This window comes from Aricia agestis, chromosome 1, assembly GCF_905147365.1.
Source record: "Aricia agestis chromosome 1, ilAriAges1.1, whole genome shotgun sequence".
Classification (NCBI taxonomy): Eukaryota; Metazoa; Arthropoda; class Insecta; order Lepidoptera; family Lycaenidae; genus Aricia; species Aricia agestis.
In genome coordinates, this window is record NC_056406.1 from 25,312,889 (window position 1) to 25,332,945 (window position 20,057).

Sequence of the window (20,057 nt, forward strand, 5' to 3'; positions counted from 1 at the left end):
AAGTATTTACAATAACCTATTTACGTACTTTACTTTGCTTTGGCATAATGGATTTCACATCTGTTTTGGTTTTGAAAGCTGTAATTCTTTGGGGTGATATATTCTAAAACATAAGTATGTGAGTATTTAAGCTACGTCTTAAAACATTCGCCCGAGGAGACTTGAGCTCTTTGACTAAGATTTCACTCTTTTTTTTTAATCAGATGCTCAACCTCGGGCAAAAGTGTTCAGACTTATTAATTACATCTTTTCTAGTTGATGTTTATAAAATACATGCATTTATTTAACACACTAGTGAGCTTATACTTAGTAAATTACGTGTTACGGAATGGTATCTCGGAATTTTCGGTGCACTTGGAAAGTTTACAGAAGCATGGAATGATAATAATATTATGTTCCGCCATTTTGGCGTTAATTAATTAAGTGCCTAAACTATTTATTATTTTCAAAGTTGTAGTGATAGAAGGGCGTTAAAAATAAATTGAAATATAAATCAATGCATTGTTATATTTTAAATAGGATAATATATTTTAATAAGATAAGACATTATAAGCCCCTGTGCAAGTATAATATTACAAATATTTAAAGTAGTATGAACCTTGAAGTCTTAAATATACACACATACTAACGTGAGTCGTATATATTGTATATAATTTACAATATACAGTACCGACGAGATCAAAACTTATACACAATTTTCTAATTCGCTAAAACGGTAACGTGGCTCTTAGACTATGAAAGCGAACATTATAGCGGGTTTACACCATTCCAATCCAGTGATCCAATCCAGCTCTGGATTGAAATAAAGTAAATCGGCAAAATTAAAAAAAAAAATCTGTACAATGTAAACTTTCTAAGAGTGTAATATTTTAGTGAGTGCAAAATATTTTTTAAAATTATAATTTTCCGAAAAAATCTCGTTATATATAACATCAATATCACATCAACAAAAACCATCTTTGGTAGCGTTTGGTGTAGTATCTATTGCATAGACATAAGGTTGGGTTGCCCTCAGCGCCAGTGCGCGAAGGCGGTGGCTCAGGAGGGGAGCGGTTGGAGAGGGGTCACACCGGTCATCCGGTAGTCGGGTTGTCGCAGCTCGGGGTGCGGAGGACGCATGTCTGGAAAATGAGGTATATTTTAGTAAAAAGAAAACAAGATACAAAAAAAATATATGTAAATTGAACGTACTTAGGTATACAAGTTATTTTCAGAAGATCAAGAAAATCTAGTATGAAATGACGTGAGTCCAAATGACTACTGTAAGACGTTGACCTCCAAAGCCTAGGTCTTGGATTGAACAATTTTTGGTATTGAAGTATAAAATAACTATGTATATAATATTCCTGAACTTCACTATATCCAATAACTTTTTTGATTTAATTTACTTTAGAAAGCAATAGAAAAATCATGTTTATTATACGTTGGCTCTTACACTATAATATTGTGAATTGTGATACGACAAAGAGTAAATATTGTACAGAATAATCAATGCGTATTCCATACCTAAAGAGTAATCAAGTTACAGAACAATTAATGCATACCTATCCGTTCCGCGTGCATGTCCGGCGCGTGCATATGCACGTCATGCTGCATGGGCGCGCGGAGGTCAGCGTGCTGTGTCTCCCGGTGCCGGCGGAGGTCGACCTTCCGTTGGAAGGCGCGGCCGCAGAGGTCACACGCGAACGGCTTGAAGCCCGTGTGCTTGCGGGAGTGGGTGATCAGGTTGGAGCTCTGGCTGAAGGCTTTGCCGCAGACCTGGCACTTGTGGGGCTTCTCACCTGTGAACAAAAAAGAATTCTTTTATTTCTGAATAAATTTGAAGCAAATGTTTTCAGAATGTTGAACTACATGTTGCCTACCACCGGTTCGGGAACTAACCCGGCGAGAAGAACCGGCGTAAGAAACTCGCAGGGGGCCACTTTTTAGCATAAAAGTGGCAAAGTCTTTTAAAAAATAAAATTTACAATGTTAATAAAATGACTTTTAATGATTAATGGTGCTTGTGTTGTGATCACCCAACAACACCCACTAAACCAAAAGCATTTTTTGGTTTAGTGGGTGTTGTTGGGTGATGAATGTGGAGACCACCCATCTACATTGTGGGTGAGTGGTAGTCAAAGATATCAAAGATTGACTAATGACTATATCGTATATTTGGCACAGTAAATATGAAATAAAAAACTTAAACATATAATATAAAAATCGCCAAAAATTTGCTACCCCTAAATAGCCCGAGAAGCATGTTTTGGTAACGATGAACGACGTCTAGATTTGTCACATCCATAATGGTGGTTAAATCATTAATCGTCAAGCTAACCATAATTTATGGTTGAGAAAGTTTTTTAGGCCCTGAATGAGTTATATACAGCGTGGCACAAGAGTGGGAGTCAATCGTGTGACATAGGCGAGTAAGGCACATGACTAGCATCTAGCCCACGGAAATAAATACAGGATCTAACAAAAATAAGTGATAATACTTTAGGGTGTGTACGTGTGCCTTGTAGAGAGTTCACTGTGAAAGTAGCAGCGCTGAAAGACCAATTTTTTTTTTACTTTTGTGGGGGAAACTCGTGACGCTCGGGCGCTTGCCCATACAAAAGTGAAAAAAAAAGTTTTTTCTTTCAGCGCTGGCACTTTCACAGTGACCTCTCTACAAGGAACACGTACACACCCTAAAGTATTATCATTTATTTTTGTTACACCCTGTATAAGCCCAGCTTCATATGACATAAGTTATGATGTAGGGTAGTCGTAAATATTCAGCACGTATTAATACGGGCGTAATCACGACGCCCGCATTACGGATTCACGCCGCGAACTGCGCGGACGTGTGATACGTAGATCCACATGGTCAATGTGGATAACTGACTAAAAAAAGCTTGTACAGTACTCCCAAATTAATAATTCGCATGCAAATCTTCGCTAATCACGAAAAAAGCCCGAATTATGAAACGTAAGATCCCCAAATAATGCACTTGCATTTTGCACCTTGTTCAAAGGAAATAGAAGTAAATATCATATGGTGGCTGTCCGCTGTCGCCGGTCCGTCAAGTGCTATAACTGACCGGGAAGCCATCGCGGCCTTACCATGGTAACGTTCAAGCAATGTCAGGCGCCTAGACTCTACGTCGCTGCGAAGCGCTGTTTTTTTTAAAGTTAAGTTTAAAACAGCGCTTGCATCGACGTCTTCCAACGCTCGGGAAATACGATCGTTGCCGAAAAATTGCGAAAATTTATATGCGCATTATCACTTTGGGAACACTGTAATCTAATATATAAAATTCTCGTGTCACAGTTTTCGTTGCCATACTCCTCCCAAACGGCTTGACCGATTCTCATGAAATTTTGTGAGCATGTTGAGTAGGTCTGAGAATCGGCCAACATCTATTTTTCATACAAAAAAAAAAAATATGGTAAAACAACGTTTGCCGGGACAGCTAGTAATATTATAATAGTTTCTCAATATTCTCATATAATACTAGAAGACGCCCGCAACTTCGTTACGCCAAAATTCATTTATCGCTCAGGAGGAAAGGTATCCCTAGATATCCTTTCCCGGAACTCAAATTATCTATATATTGTATCTATATCTCCATTTTTGTAAAATCGGTTGCATCAGTTTGGATGTGAAGAGGTAACAGACAGAATATACAGTGTGTAACAAAAATAAGTGATAATACTTTAGGGTGTGTACGTGTTCCAGAGAGTTCACTGTGAAAGTAGCAGCGCTGAAAGATGATTTTTTTTTTTACTTTTGTACGGGCAAGGGCCGAGCGTCACAAGTTTACAAAAGTGAAAAAAAATTTTGGTCTTTCAGCGCTGCTACTTTCACAGCGAACTCTCTACAAGGAACACGTACACACCCTAAAGTATTATCACTTATTTTTGTTACACTCTGTAGACAGACACACTTTCGCATTTATAATATTAGTAAAGTAACATGGATGTCTGACATGTCAATGGAAAAGCCCTTTGGACTAATTTTGTAACAATTTCACCATTTATTGAAATCAACGAATATGACGTATTTTTTATTAAATGTATCCAGAATGATGATAACTTAACTTCTCTGTTAACTTTGTTGGTCTTCTCCTACATTATTTATAGAATGTTCGTTTTCTTATATTCAACGATTACTCCGCCGTTTGTTAACCGATTTTCAAAATTTTTCTTTTGATATATAGGGTATCATCCCAATTTGGTATTATATTCACAAAAGTGTTGATCTGATGAAGGATTCATAAGTAATCGAGGGAACTCCTCAAAACTTATAGGGAAACATGTGGTGACTTCGGTTTCGTGAGAAGTATTCTAAGCATATGCTACCAACAAGTTAGATTTTGCACCGAGATATACCTGGTATACCGTGGTTCGGAAGGTGCTGAGAGAACTCCTGATTCTTTATAGATACAAGTTTGGGAGTTTCGGCGTTGTTAGATAGATGTTGTTCAGTGTTAGATAGATTATTTATCGAGTAAGACTATAGGCTATATTATATTATCACGCTAAGACTAATACGACCGAAGAAACTTGAAAAAGAAAAAAGGAAATATTTTTTATGGGAAAATGTACGGTTTCTGTAAAATTCCTAATATACGCGGGCGAAGCCGCGCGGGACATCTAGTATATTATATTTTCACATCTAGTTTAACTCTACATCGATGGCTAAGTAGAGCAAAAATGTGTAGCATCTCAATAAACGTCATTGGCAGTTTATGTTTCGTGATTCCGAGAAAGGAATTTAATATATCCCTTCCTTTATTCTAGATAAAGCCTAGGTCCAGATATAGAACTTAAACTATTCCTTTGAAAACACTTCGTATTGTTTGATTTCATTCAATATTTTTACTTCCTTTATTTAGTTTTATAAATGCTATTTATTTTCTTCTTACATATTAAAAACTATTTAAGTACTACATAATTGGTGAGCCGAGGCAAAAGAAACCAGAACCAATAAGAGGCAAGTGTAGGTATCGCGAACAAATCACAGCGGCGATACCCGACAATTAGGTACCGAATTTCGAAAAAGGGACGCAGAGTCCGTCAATCAAGGGCCCGGCGACCGGCGACTTTATTAGAGGGAGCGAGAGGCCCGACGCCGGGTAGCGCCCTCTCCTTCCCCCGCGAGTGTCGCGCTGCGAGCTCAATTTATACCCGTCGTTCCATTGGGCACTGATTGGAGCGACTCCTCCCCGCGTCGCATAGCAACGGGGGGATTCCCCACCCCAGCCGGGGAGACCCCGTTATGGATCGCAATTTTCCTTTGAATTGGAAATCAGAGTTCGCGGCCCTCGTTAGTCTTCCATCTTTGAGATAGCAGATTTTTAGTGAAGATGCTCGATTGTATATCGCCGCTGCAACGTGATGGGAATTTTACGTGTTGTTTCGTGTTTTGTTTTGGAAACGCTATACGGATTGGGCCTGATTACATTATCTCAGTGCTGATTGTTACACAAAGAGCGAGGCGAATGATTTGTTTTCAGTGAAAACATTCTGAAACTTATTGAACAAATTGAGTGAATTGGAGCTCCATTCGTGTCATTAAAGGTATTTTTGGGAGCGTAAATGAATACTTATTATTCAGCTGTTACTCCACTTATCTTTTTCGCGTTTAAATGATCTTTTTCCCTTCTTGAGCATTAACGGGCTATCAAACTTTTTCATAATCCTCCTGACTCCAGCGAAACGCCCAAACTTTCTGATTCAAACCGCGTAAGCGTTGTAAAACGCTCAAACAGTCCATAAACAAAACAAATCGACCGACTGCGCGATATTACGCGAGTGCGTAAAATCTTCCCGTCCCTTAACGGCGTAATTACGGGCGAAATTACGCGTCTCGGTTGGGGCGCTTAATTGTTTTCAAGGGTTCAGTGAAACGTCTTTGAGTACAGCTGTATAATTCACGTAGTCTCAGAGCTTTCAGCTCAAGATTTTCCGGTGAAGTTTTGAGGAACACGAGTTTTACGATCGACATGTCTAGGAAATACCTTTTTAGGGTTAAGGCTGTTAACCCGGCGTCAATGACGTGAAAATAATTACATGGACTATGACGTCGGGTCATTTTGACCCGAACTTTGTAGATACATTTTTAATGAAACTAAGTAAGCTACCACAATTTTGTTTATAATTTATTTAATTATGCATAAAATAAAAAAAAACCTGTGTTATATAATAAATATTTTTGTTTCTTGGCTTTCTTCACGGCAGACGCAAAATCAACCTTGAAAACTTAACGTGTACGTTAATAAAATTTTAAATAAACTATTTATACTAATCTCTTGATAGCTAACATGTATAATGTATACATAATGCATACAAAGTGTATTTGGGTACTAATTTATATAGATTCTAAGAATTTCCAATCTAGTGACTGGATACTGGAACAGTTTAATTAGAGACTTAATGCTGCGCTCATAAAAATGTATGGCGGGCGTAAAAAGTAAGGCGCGCGTTAAGTATTTAGTTCCGGTTGTGATTGAACGCGTCCGGGTGGGCGATAACCGTAAATTCCGCACACCCGGCTCGCCCGGCTCACCCGGGTGGGGGGTGCAGGGCCGGACTGAACCCGCCACGACCGGGGGATGAAAGGTTTCGGCTGGCCATTGAAATGTTTAAATAAAGGATATTTTTCTTGCTAAAAAATCAAAAATATTTCGCAATATTTTTGATAATGACGAGAAAAAACGTTGTTTATAAAGTATGTAGTTCCACTACTTTTAAAACAACGAGTGCATTCAAAATTAAATATTTAATCATTTATTTCACGTAAAATACACCTACCTACTCATGATTTATAAATGATAGAAATCTATACAAAACATTTTTGACTTGAACGTCGATAGGTACTTCTAATTTGATTTGACAAAATCAAACAAAACCGTGTCAATTCAAATCAAAATTTTGATCAAACATTGCCACATCTTGGCAAACTTACAAACCACCACAATGAAAATCAATACTCACAATTCGCTCTAACAAAAGCTGGAGACATCAGAATAAATCAATACAACGCCAGATTGCCCCGAAAATCATTACCGCCCATTATCGGGGCACTAAACGTGAGATTCGCAATAAAACAGACATTAATATAATTAGATTATCAAAATCCGGCCCTGGCTGGCTCATCTGCACAGTATCACACAGGATTTTTATGGGGACGTACTTTACGCTCCTGAATTAAATATACGAGGCTCCCAACTTAAAGTGCTCCTGGTAAGATTTCGTGAAATATGTTATTCGCTCCCGCTCTATTCGAAGCTGGAATTTATGTTTGATATTTCCACCGAGTGGGGTCACTAATGGGGGTTTTCAGTCCCCTCTACAATGGGGTTTTGTATGAAATTAAAATGTTTTATTTGTTTTTGGTCCAGCGTCAGGTAGGAAACTAAAACAGCAGGACTATTAGATTATAATGTATTTTGCATCAGGGGATTGACAGCTGCAGATATTGCACAGAACCTGCTGTCAAACTCCTGTTCCATAGCTGTTTCAAGATATGTGATTGCCCTGCACGTGTCTCTCAACTATATCTTTTGAAAGTAAACCTACTCGTATTAGGTTGAAAATGATTACATATTTTAAGCGAGCTTTTGCCCGTGGCTTCGCTTGCGTTAAGAAGTAGTATTATATACAAACTTTCATCCCCTATTTTAACCCCTTGGAGGTGGAATTGATCAAAATCTGTGTCTGATAAACTGTCACCAGCAGTATTTCCGGACCGATACGACCTGCAAACCTTCAAGAAAAGAGCGTATTCCCTCTTAAAAGGCCGGCAACGCACCTGCAGCTCTTGCAAGTGTCCATGGACGACGGTAGTTGCTTACCATCAGGTGACCCGTTTGCTCGTTTGCTCCCTTATTTAATTAAAAAAAAATCCTTTCTTAGCGGATGCCTACGTCATAATATCTACCTGCATGCAAAATTTCAGCCCGATCGGTCCAGTGGTTTGGGCTGTGCGTTGATAGATCACCATGTCAGTCAGTCACCTTTGAGTTTTATATATATATATATATATATATATATATATATATATATATATATATATATATATATATATATATATATATATATATATATATATATATATATATATATATATATATATATATAGATAGATAGAAGTAAATGTATTGGGTTTAAGTCATTTTACAATGTAATATTAACTGCGACTTTAAACTACGTGATAACTTTAAAAGAATCCAAGCATTGTCCATAAATGACGCTCTAACGTTTAAATCCAAGAGCATTATAAAGTGCATAGATAATGCGCACTTTTAATCCCACACCTGGGACGGTAAGTGCACTCCCAGCGCCTCATGGAGTTACGGACGCACTAATGTTTTAGAGGATTTCTGAGAGGTTTGAAAGCGTTAGATTTTTGAGCTATTTAACATCATCGTCTGCTATTTCATGGATAAGATCCAATTTTTGGACAATTACGGCATGAACACATATTTTGCTACGTCTAACACGAGTAATGGCTGTGTAGTGAAGGTATAACACTACTAAAGATAATACTTAAGGGTGTGTATGTCTTCCTTACATTACCAGAGAGTATATTGAGTTCACTGTGTTTTGACGCTACTTTTAGCAGCGCTGAGAGAGCTTTTGTTCGATTTGTATGGGCAAGCGCCCGCGCGTCATGAATTTTTCCATACATTTGTATGTTCATATTTATGAAGAAAAAAGTTTATCTTTTGGCACTCCTACTTTCACAGTGAACTCTATATAGGAGCCCCATACACACCCTAAAGTATTATCACTTAGTTTTGTTACACCCTGCAGAGTAGCCTCAGTCTTCATACTAGACCACCCCAATCTGGCACACACATATTGTGTGCGCCAGATTGGGGTAGTCTAGTTGTGGTGTAGGTGTTAGCGTTATTTCAGATAACTTCAAGTTTAAATTTTCATTCCCCACTTTCATTCTCGAAACTGCCACATCACCAAAATATCCATAGCCGATATAACCATCTCTTTTTTGGAAGTTGGTTAAATAAGTAGTTCATGTTTAGGGGAGTTTAGCAACTGTGTCGGGAATATCCTTGTCATGTCTGTCAGCTGGATTACGCGCACATTTTTACGCAACATAATATAACCCTTAAACCCGGAGACCTTCATATACGTTTCAACAAATCCGCAGGCTGGCGTGATTCCCGTGCTAGGAGGTGCGGATTTGCCGGGAATCCCCGTTTACGATCCCGCGTCGCCCACTCCTTGGGGGGATCGCCACCCACATATATTATCCTACAACTATCGTTCTGTCTTTTTTAGGATTTGGGTGCGACTTGAAAAATTGTTGTGATGTGGACTGTTTAGAAATATTCTGGTTTTAGAATTTTGATTTGTGATATTATGTGCTCATGATCACAATTATTACTTTCGATTTTAAATCTTAATTACAGAGCTGTAATTAAGATTTAAAATCTTCATCAACGTATCGGAATCTCATGAAATCAACTTTACCAGCTCTCTCTTCTCACTCACATACTAAAATCTGCATTCCTTTGTCTCCACCTGAAGATTGCCTAAAGCGCATTCGATCTAAACCGATTTCCCGACAGAGTGAGCAGAGCAAACAAACCACGAGGCAAAACAAGCCTCAATCCAACCTTATTCCGGGTTGTTCCAACTTGAGTTTGTAATGGAAAATGGAAACCCGCACAATCTTGTCTTAAGAGCTTCGCAAACACCGCCGGGAAACAAAGTGGAATTGCCTATTACAACGTTAAATATTATGAAAAGTTCGCACCATAAACCTCAAACTCCTCCCGCGGAAGGAAATCTCAATGAAACAAAGGTTTCAGGGAGATTTTGAACCTTTCCATCGTCGTTAGGTTTTTTAAAGAATATGATAAAAATACGGTTCATGGTGTAATAGGTAGATGTAATTACTGCATTACTATACCTTTTTTCAGATATGGTCTGTCAGGTCAATTAAGGCACAAATCCGAGGACTGACCTTGGAAATAACGTAACCGAAATTTTTGGATATGTTTTCCAAATATAAATAGATATAATATTGCAGTTTTCTTTTTGATATGTGAATTATTATGATTTAATTCCCAAATGCGTTGTTGTTAATAGAAGGATGATGATGATGGAATCCGTTTTATGTACGCGTATCCTCGGTCACAACTCAAACGGAACCGGGTCGCATCTCCGACGTTTACGATTTACCCAATACCTGGCCAACTCTTGTAAATGCCACTTATCCGCTGATTTATACTGAGAATATTGTTTTATATAGCACACCCCGACGTAGAAATGTCATAAAACCTTAAAAAATAATTTGAACGCAACGATGATAAATGCTAAAGACTTGAGACAATCTTTAAAATGAGAGAAACGTGTGTGATTGTGTTAGCTACTTTTGCGATGGATCTAAACCCACCATAATTCAAAAATATGGTGGCTTATCATACATAATTATAATGTGGTGCATACATGATGCAACTATATAATATAATACTTGTAATAAAACAAAAATCTGATATTTCTAATTACGACAGTTCTTAAGTAGTACCACAATACTGCAAATAAAGATTTATTGGCTATACTTATACGATAGCCAGTAGTCTCATAATAAGTGCTAGTGATTATGGGACCCTCCAACAAAAACTAATAAAGTTTGTCGTGACGTTTGACAAATTAGTTCAGCCCACACACCAGCGGGGTTATTGGAAATTGCCAAGATTTTTCTTTTACTTCACGAATAGAAGTTAAGCATATTATTCGCTAGTCATGTCCGGTAATATAACGCAAAAAATTTGGAATTCTAATAGTTAAATTAAAAATAATTTACTCACATCTTTAATAGCTGCTTTAGGAACGCTTAGCCTGTTATTTTTTTAAGTTGTGGAATTGAGAGTATACTGTACTCGGCGAAACATGGCGGTAGCGGTCATTGACTCCCTGTCAAAAACTTGTCATTTTCTATACAAAGCCGCGATTGACAACATCTGACCTTCATTGTCAATCGCGGTTTATATAGAAAATGACAAGTTGTTGACAGGGAGTCAATGACCGCTACCGCCATGTCATGTTTCGCCGAGTACAGTATAGACAATCACACATATGTCATATTTAACGGAAATCTTATGAAATTGTGTCTAAAGAGTGAAGACTTCAACGAAGAGATTTTTTCAGAACCCATTTTTATAAGTCATATTGTTATCATTACGACACAATCAACGTTAACGCTTGGCTTCGATCTATTTGGAACAATAAACCCAATGTTTCAACGACGGAAGGTAGATTTCGTGTGTTTTATATCGGGTCGTTCGCACCGTAATCAACGGACGGGCCGTTTGTCCACCTCCGCCGTCATCAAGACGTCACCAACAAAAATTCAAATAAAATGCCACTTTATAACCTATAATGAGCTGGTGCAACGATCGATCGCGAATCGCGATGCACGGAATTGTACCTTTAGGCCGGCCATACATGGACCGCATCTTACAGTCGACACCGACTGCTGCAAGATGCGGTTGGCGCACGGCGATCTGTAGTTTCCATACTAAATTCATATCCGCAATACACGGACCGCTCGAGCAGTTCTTGAGCGGTCGAACAACAAAGGTTGTGTATGGTCGGCTGCGTGATGCGGTCGTTTTGCAGCCGTGTACGACCTCAACGCGACCACTCTAGCTCACTTTCTACCGACTTTGGTCTAGCAATCCATGCCGCCACTGCAAAAATGGCGAAGAGCAAAATGAGCCTAGATCAGGAATGGCAAACCTTTTCTGAAGATTTTTTTGTGATTCGGTGCGTATTTTAAAATTTGCATAATTTGGTGCTCACTATGCAGAGGTGGATCTATAACCTTCATTGTTCTTTAAATAAGTTCGACCTACTAGTTTTGTGACCAGTAGCGTGCTCCAAATTTTATGTCACGTGCCACTGGTGGCACTCGTGCCATTTGTTCGCCATCCGTCGCTGGTATCCGTCGCTGGCATTTGTGTCCTAACCCACAATTTTTTTTGTTAATGTTTAAATGCACTCTTGTTCTAAAGAACATAACTGCATTCATAACTCAATACGTAATTTTTATATGGATTAAGTACAATAATATTCAACAGCGTCCAATTATAAAGTGGCAAGTGGTAGTGTTTATTGCATTTTTATCCTTGACGTCGGCTGTGGATAAGCGGACGACAGGGGGGTATTTGTTCGGTGGTCAAGTATGCAGGAAGATTGTTCCGGCGGGATTCGCTCCAGAATGTCACCGTCACTCCGCTTATTGCGATGTGACCGTTACGAACAGGAATTTCGGCTCTTTCTAATAGTGTTTACGATTTCCAGTTTTAGTATGCTAGGGTGTAATAGAGTTCTAGAGTTTAAACTGTCCTGATGGTTCTTTCATGTTATTAGTTGTAATAATTTCTTCTGTGGAGGCTAATTAGTTACAGAGCCCATTCGTCTATTAACTGATAAGTAATAATAATAATATCTATGGACGCTTCACACCACGTCAGTCTGGCCCCGTGCTAAGTACCTAAAGGACTTGTGTTACAGGTAATATATTTAATACTTTTATACTATACATATATTTAAGATTTTTATTATATCATACACATATTTAATGTATACATCCAGACCCGGGAACATTGAAAACTTTTTGTTCCGTCGGCGGGATTCGAACCCGCGACCCCCGGCTTGAGCTACCAACGCGCTCACCACTGAGCCACAGAGGTCGTCATCATAAGTACAAAATACTTTTTCCAAATCGATCCTCTTAATAATATTAATATCATCTGCCCTTTTGATCTTTATTAATTATCCATAATGCTTCTTCCAATAGATGACAAATCAAAATTTATTGCGGTTGATATTGAAATCATAAATGTCTGACACCCTACACCACTAATCCGTCGCATTATTACGTCAAATCCAATAGAAATTATGTAATGACGAAATAAATTGCCACTCCGCCGCGCGGAGACAGTTCGACAAAGGGTTGCTCTGTCATTTGGCCGGATTATGGCATCACCATTAGGGATGGGATATCAATAAACTCTATTGTTGTGGTTCCGTATTGATTTTATTGCAATTAACGTTTGCGAAATATTATAGAATTGTCACCTGATTATAATAAAGAATTCAGATGAATATCATCAATCATACCTGCATTTAAAACTTTGTATTTTTTATGATGGTCATTGGTCATGCTCTTATGAGTTTTTTTTATGATAACTCTTTATAGTGTTTTACAAGCGTCTGAATAATAAGTTATATTTTGTTCATGTTACAAATTACAATCTAAATGGCTTTTTTATTTTGAAACACATTACAATTATATGTACTTACTAGTAACGTGCTTAAATCTTTCTAGTGTCCAATTCATATTTAACGACATATTAATACCCCAACCACTATCGGATTTGCAGATATTAAATAAGTACAGATGATAAATCAAATATGACAGACGAGGGTTCCAAGGCTTTGCATATTTTGACGTCATTTTAAGTTTTAGAGATTTTAAAAAGCATTTTACAATTTTAATTCCTTTTTAGTATAGCAGACTTGATTTTAGAACTCAAAAATATTTTCCCTCGTACGATTTAACTTTAACAGTCGTAACAAATGTACCGACACATTTGCTACTGTTATTGTTGCACTCGAGCTGCACTGTGCCACTCAGCGCAAACCTGTTAATACTCGACCTTACGACTCTCGCAATAGAGGTCACCGAAATACTAGTCGGGTTCCACAGCACGGTGCTTAAGAAAACACTCGAAAACGGCGCTATTGTCGCAGCCAATCGTAACACTCGAAACGGCGTCACTTGGCCAATCAAAACACGGATAATTTGATAATCATATTAAGTGCATTCTGTTTGAAAATGGAACGCAAATGTTTTTGTGTTTGTCGAAGTACGTAAACTACCAGCAATAGTGCTACACTACATTAGCAACTTAAATACTTATTGTTGTTAATTAATATTCTCTTCTTGCCTACTATACGTATTAATACGTTCTGTGTACAGTGTACACCTAATATACTAGCTGTATATATTAGTACGATGCAAAATATTACGCAAAATATATTAAAAAATTTAACGGTGAGACACATTTTATAGCTCAGTGGTTCGTTGAAGTCTTTTTGTAGCATAGTTGGTGATATACAACTAATAAAAAATCAAAGTACTACGATCTACTTTTTTTGGTCTATATATTTGGTCAAAACAATGATTTCCGGCAGATGGCATAAGTAGTATTCATTATGATAATGTCGGGACAGGGTCGGATTTAAAATTAAATTTATTGTTGAAATAATCACTCTCCGTCTAATGTATGGCACGCGCGGCGCACGCGCCTAAGTCCCTCCTACTAGTATTATTTTCCACTTTGATTCTCATATCAGAATCACCCTAATTTAGCTTCAAGTGATTTTTAACTCTGGTGTGCGGTGATAGAGTTTATTATCGTCAAATTAAATCCATAAGCGTGACATTGTAATCAATGTAATGCGACGAACAAAGAGATTTTTTTATGGATTAGGACCAGCAAAAGTCTTATCTATGGGTTGTTATGCAAGCACTAAGTTGCTAGCCAAGATACCTTGACTCATTCCTTAAGTGATTACAATGACGAAACGGAAAGTGAAAAAATTACCAAATACTTAGATAAGTTCAAACTATGCATAGTTTGCTATATAGAGATGCTCTCATCGATGTATTTTTTTTTTGCTTACATTGACGACATCGTTGTTAGCCAAAAGCTTTATAGTTCCTGATGACAAAAAACTTTACACACCTTCTGGCTATCGGAAGGTGTGAAAAGGCTAAGAAGGAAAAGGGTGTAAGTCTCAATTTAGAAGGCGTTAAGTCAACCAATAACTTTGAAATAAAAATCTTCAAAACGAAAAAACTAATTTGTCGTACCTACTCTACTTAGAGAAAGGGTGGCCAAACGCTTATATTTTTTTTTCAATAAATATAAAAGGAACGATATTACAGTGATCAGTAACGCACCCTCTCATGAGCATAACTTAACCCTAAAGCTCGGTCAATTTGAATAACAGTAATAAAAATCAGCAAATCAGCCGTCGAAATGTGCCCCGTTGGGACCGGTTCGCGGGGCCTCTGGGGCCCAAGTCCGCGGCCCCGGCCGGTCGTTGGGGCCCAGCGGGGTTCAGTAGCTAATCGTGATAATGTGTTTATTGAATTAGGAGGCGCGTGCGTCGCGCGTCGCCACGCGGCGTGCACTCGGGGGTTAATTCTGTTACACTTGATCGATACAGTTTTTTCGGTACCGCATTGGTTTATTGGCTTTGTTAGCGATTGATGACAAAAAAAATCTTCTATTGTCACGTAACTTTAAGTAACAAATAAAATTCTTAAAAAATATTTTTAATAGATAGGGGTATTTATCACAAAATATGTTGATTATATTTATCAAACGCCTTACAGGTTACACTTTTATCAGCTATACCATGTTAGCTGCTAGCATTTGTTATACAAAAACTCCTCAGAAACTTTAAAGTACTGATACTAATATGTGCAAGTGTTTGTCTGTTGCATTTTATTTGGTACAGACTTAAAGTCCCGGGAAAGGACATAGGAACGCTTTTGAAAATTCGTACAGCACAGTTCCCGCGAAACGAATTTCACACAAAGTTGCAAGCAACACAGAATTATATCCCTCTTCATCTTCCGCCTTTAATTGTCTAACAAGTCTAGACACAAGATGCAAACAGTCTAAAGTTCCTTAGTTCAGGTGTCGGATTACTGGAAACGAAACGCGATAAGAGGGTAACATTAATTTAATTACCCCCTCCCCTACCCTCTCGTCCCGCGGGTCTCGGGGGAAACGCGAGGGTAATACAAATACAGAAACTTTTTCGGCGTGAGAAAAAAAATCTCGCGTGTGATTTTTGTATGATCCCCAGCGAGATAGTATTGTGTTACCGAAATCTCACGATTCCAGAAGTATCGATTCGAGGATTTGTCGTGGTTTATGTAAAAACATTTTGGGCTCAAATACAAAAGTATGTCAGAAACGGAACCAAACGAAACGTCTTTTGGTTAATAATTTCCTGAATTGAACTGAGTAGATTTAGGGCCTTATCTAGCTGACTCGTGTTATTTTAAAGGCCATGTTTTATTTTATAATATCTTTGTTATAGTTTCGGGCATCATAAAAAAAAAAATAAGAAACTCACCGTCATGTATTAGGACGATATCTCATGTAAAAAATAAAACAAAAAACTTACAACTTTTGATTTTTCAAAAAATAAAAAAAATATAATTATTATTGCAACTAAAACCTAACCAGCAATCACCATAACTCAAATCCTATCAATTTCTAATCACCTCAGAAATGAAAAGAAAACGTCGCTAAAATCGAAGTATCTTGGACTTTAATTAAACGCGCGGCACGTAGCACTCCTTGATTCAGTTCCCTCGGGCCTCCCCCTCCTCCTCCCTGCCTCCTCCTTATGGACCGCTTAGATTTCCACCCGGCCGCCGGTGTGGACGGAATACTTTAACTTGAATCTTACGAGGAATTGCTTTTGAAAGATTGGCCGGACTCTTTGTTCAGTCAGCGAAATTCTAGAAAGGAGAGTATTTGACCCGTGGGGGATAGGGTTACGATTCAAATATTGCGATCTTACGGTATAAGAAAAAAAGAATTTTGAAAAGAGTTTTTGACCCAAAAAGAGAAGATCATTTTAAATACTTTGGTAGGTAACAATAACAAAATTTAAAGTTTCACTTAAGTTAAAATTGCTTGCATTTTTTAATTCAAATTCACCAGTATTGTCAAAGTTGCCTAAGAATTTTTAATCAGAGGGAAGCGTGTGCTTGTAATCATTATCAGCTTTACTTTAATTTTGTCCTCTCAAACCTATTATATGCAAATTTTAATTCCTCTGCTTTCCAATTAACATCTTATTGTTCGGGCTTATTTCTGCATGGCATTTCCAAAAAAATCGCTTCTTTAAACTGATCATGGTGTTAGGATTCTATAGAAAATGAAGCAATGTTTCTTGCCTTTATGTTAACGAGTTTTGCCAGGCATATGAACATAAACTGTAAATTGATGAGAAAGTATAAGTTTATGATTCATTTACGTCTAAACCGATGCTAAATCCAATTGCAAGGAGAGTGCGGTAATGCAATCCCTTAATTGCATAACAATGCGAAGCAATTTCCTAAATGCTCCCACAAACCGCAATAAAAAGAGAGAATTCGCCGTAATTTTGGCAGCTTCTCCCCGACTAATTAAGGGAAGCGTTTAAAAAATGCTCCATGTTTCAAAATCAAACATTCATAACTTTAGATTACTTTGGATTAATTATTTTTTTCTTTTTTTTTTTCGTTTCTGGCGTAGCGTAATTACAATTTCAAAAAGTGTCAGAGTTTAATATTTAATAGCTTGCTTTTTAAAATACTACTAAAGACCAAAAAAATTAAGGTGTAATATTTCCATTTATGGATTTTTTTTAATTACTTTTAGAAAAATCCATAAATGGAGTCTAGTCTTAAATTAAGGACAGAGAGAAGTACTTCAAATTTGCATGAATTAACAACAGCAACTAGAAGGACAAGGGATTAGCATAACAGGTAACCCTCTCCAGATGTTCCAGACTCAATTAGGGTCGAATTAAAGGTCTGAGGTGACAAACGCCGGTCTGACGTTGACTAATCGCCCCCCATTTAATTTAGCTGGAGCAATTATAAATAAAATTTGGACGATAAATTGTATGGAGCACATTAATCAGGAAGTTAGGACGCTGATTAAAATGCTGTTCGCGCAACTATTTACCGAGTTGATATTGTTTATAATTTACACGATGGGGATTGTCTACCCCATATTAATTTATTACCCAACCCGTACTCGTCTAGTCTCAAGTAATCAATTTCATTTTAATTTGGATAAGGTTTCGATTTTGATAGGGGTTTTGCCTTTTAGTTTATTCAATTAGATGATTCGCGTAATTTCAATGCACTGCAAAAAGTAGATGTTTTTCTTCTGTCTTAGATGCTACAATTTCTTATTTTTACGAAGCTTTTTATAGATTATGATTGGATCAGTGATTTTATTCTGTAATAAAAATGGACGGCTGCAGCATACACCCCCTACCTCCCGTCTACGGCGTACGTGACCGAAGATAATCTTGTTTCCATAACGTCTTTCCTGCAGATATAAATAAAGGAAATGATCAATCTCAGCGGCTGACAAAATGATTCCACATAGATAACTAATCCGCTTATCAGCGATACGATTCTATCTATGATCTGTCATAGTCGAAGTATCGGAATTCTTGGACATTTTTAGCTGCGACAATAACACATTCCTCCATGCTCATATTCTCAAAATCCAATCTTACATTGCTCGTATTTCTCTATGAAAGCCTCACATAACAATATACTCCTAATGTATTCGGATATATCAGAGCCTAGCATGTGCCTCAATAACTAACCCTTCTGTTCTTGTCTTGCCCACTATTTTATCTATTTCCATCCCCCTCGCACCTCCTAACTCATACACGCTGAATCACGGGCCCACCCTCATCTTAAATGAACTAGGGGACGAAGTAGGTATTGGAATGTTGAAAGCGTTTCAGGCGTCGGGTAAGATTTTCACTATATCTTTGTTATGTAACATCTTTATCTTTAGTAGAATTTTTTGTAGTTATAGGATGATATTTTGGTGATGATGCTGTCTTGATTATGAACTAATTATAATATTAGTATAGATAGGATACTAGTCAACACTTTATAAAATACTTGTTCGCTCAACAACTTTTAAAATTTATTTTAATCTCATTCTCTGGTTCCGACTTGCTTCTTAAGAATACTTAAAAAATATATTTCCAGCTACAAAGAAACTAATTAAATATCTCATACCTCTCAAAAATATGCAATCAAACGTATTAACGTTTGGATCTCCCTCATTATAACTATTAAACAACTTTACTAATAAATGAGGTTTGTTGACACCTTAATCGTTTTCCACTTTACCCCATGTCACCGGATCTCCCGCAAGCCGCAGAGACTACGCGATTAAAGCTCTAAGGTGTTAATGTACATTCATTATGGGGGGAAGACTCCAACTTTGAAATTCCCGAAAATGGGTTCGCTATCCCCTAAGTGGTGTCATCTTAAACGTTTCAAAGTTGATCATGAATTAAAAGATTAATTTATTACGAGGGATGATTGAAATGGTGTTTGTTTGGTGATGTAAATGGGTTTTGAGTAATAAGGCGTTTGCCGTTTTATATTTCATTACCTTTTATACTTTTGGCTTTAGATACTAAGATTTGAAAGACTTAAGTTTTCTCTAAGTTATGAACACTTTTTTGCGCCGTTTTTATGGTGATCCATACTATTGCTGCAGCCCAAGTGCTGTTTGCGTCTTTGTCGTATAAATCACTTTCAGTTATTTTCTTAACAGTCCTTATACTTAATACCTTCCAAGCAACTAGTCTTATTTTATAATGAGGAAGCGCCACTCACCAGTATGTATATACGTGTGTTTCTTCATATCGGATTTCTGGTGGAACCGTTTCCCGCAGTACTGGCACGGGTACGGCCTGGTGTCAGAGTGGATGAGCAGGTGCGTGGATAAAGTGCTGGACCGCTTGAACGTCTTCCCGCACTGCTTGCATTCAAACACCTTCTCCACGCTGTGCACAGCCCTGAAAGGGGTCGAGATGGGCTTTAAAAAATCATGATCCAAGATCGACTTAGGTGTGGGGATGTTAAGAGAATTTTTTATGTTGATAAGTTTAGTACTATGAAAGACTAGGTTACTAACGGCCGTTCCCAATATTTGATCTATCTCTGGTTTTGCCCTACTAGAGATAGGAATAGCTCACATTAGATATTAGAGACATATATTTTATGTCAATTGTGAGCTATTCCTATCTCTAGTAGGGCAAAACCAGAGATAGATCAAATATTGGGAACGGCCGTAATAAAATCACTAAAGTATGAAGTATAGCACTCGTTGATGTATTTGCGATATGTATTTCAAAACGTCTTTTTCTTAATTTTAATGAGACTGATATTCATTTGAGAAACATCATTTAGAATTTAGATTCTT

General features: G+C 37.5%; 1 protein-coding gene across 2 annotated transcripts in view; it reads right to left on the reverse strand.

Annotated features, from left to right (window-relative positions):
- Positions 1 to 559: 559 nt before the first annotated feature.
- Positions 560 to 20,057, reverse strand: part of LOC121727093 (zinc finger protein Gfi-1b) — a 63,528-nt gene continuing 44,030 nt past the window's right edge. Inside the window, exons 4-6 of one of the 2 annotated variants that reach the window (XM_042114779.1) lie at positions 19,469 to 19,638; positions 1,545 to 1,781; positions 560 to 1,121 (exon numbers count right to left, since the gene is read on the reverse strand). In XM_042114779.1, coding sequence (XP_041970713.1) covers positions 1,039 to 1,121; positions 1,545 to 1,781; positions 19,469 to 19,638 — 490 coding nt within the window. In that variant the 3' untranslated portion in view covers positions 560 to 1,038. Of the gene's footprint in view, positions 1,122 to 1,544; positions 1,782 to 19,468; positions 19,651 to 20,057 lie in introns of both variants that reach the window. The other variant, XM_042114772.1, reaches the window with a different exon arrangement.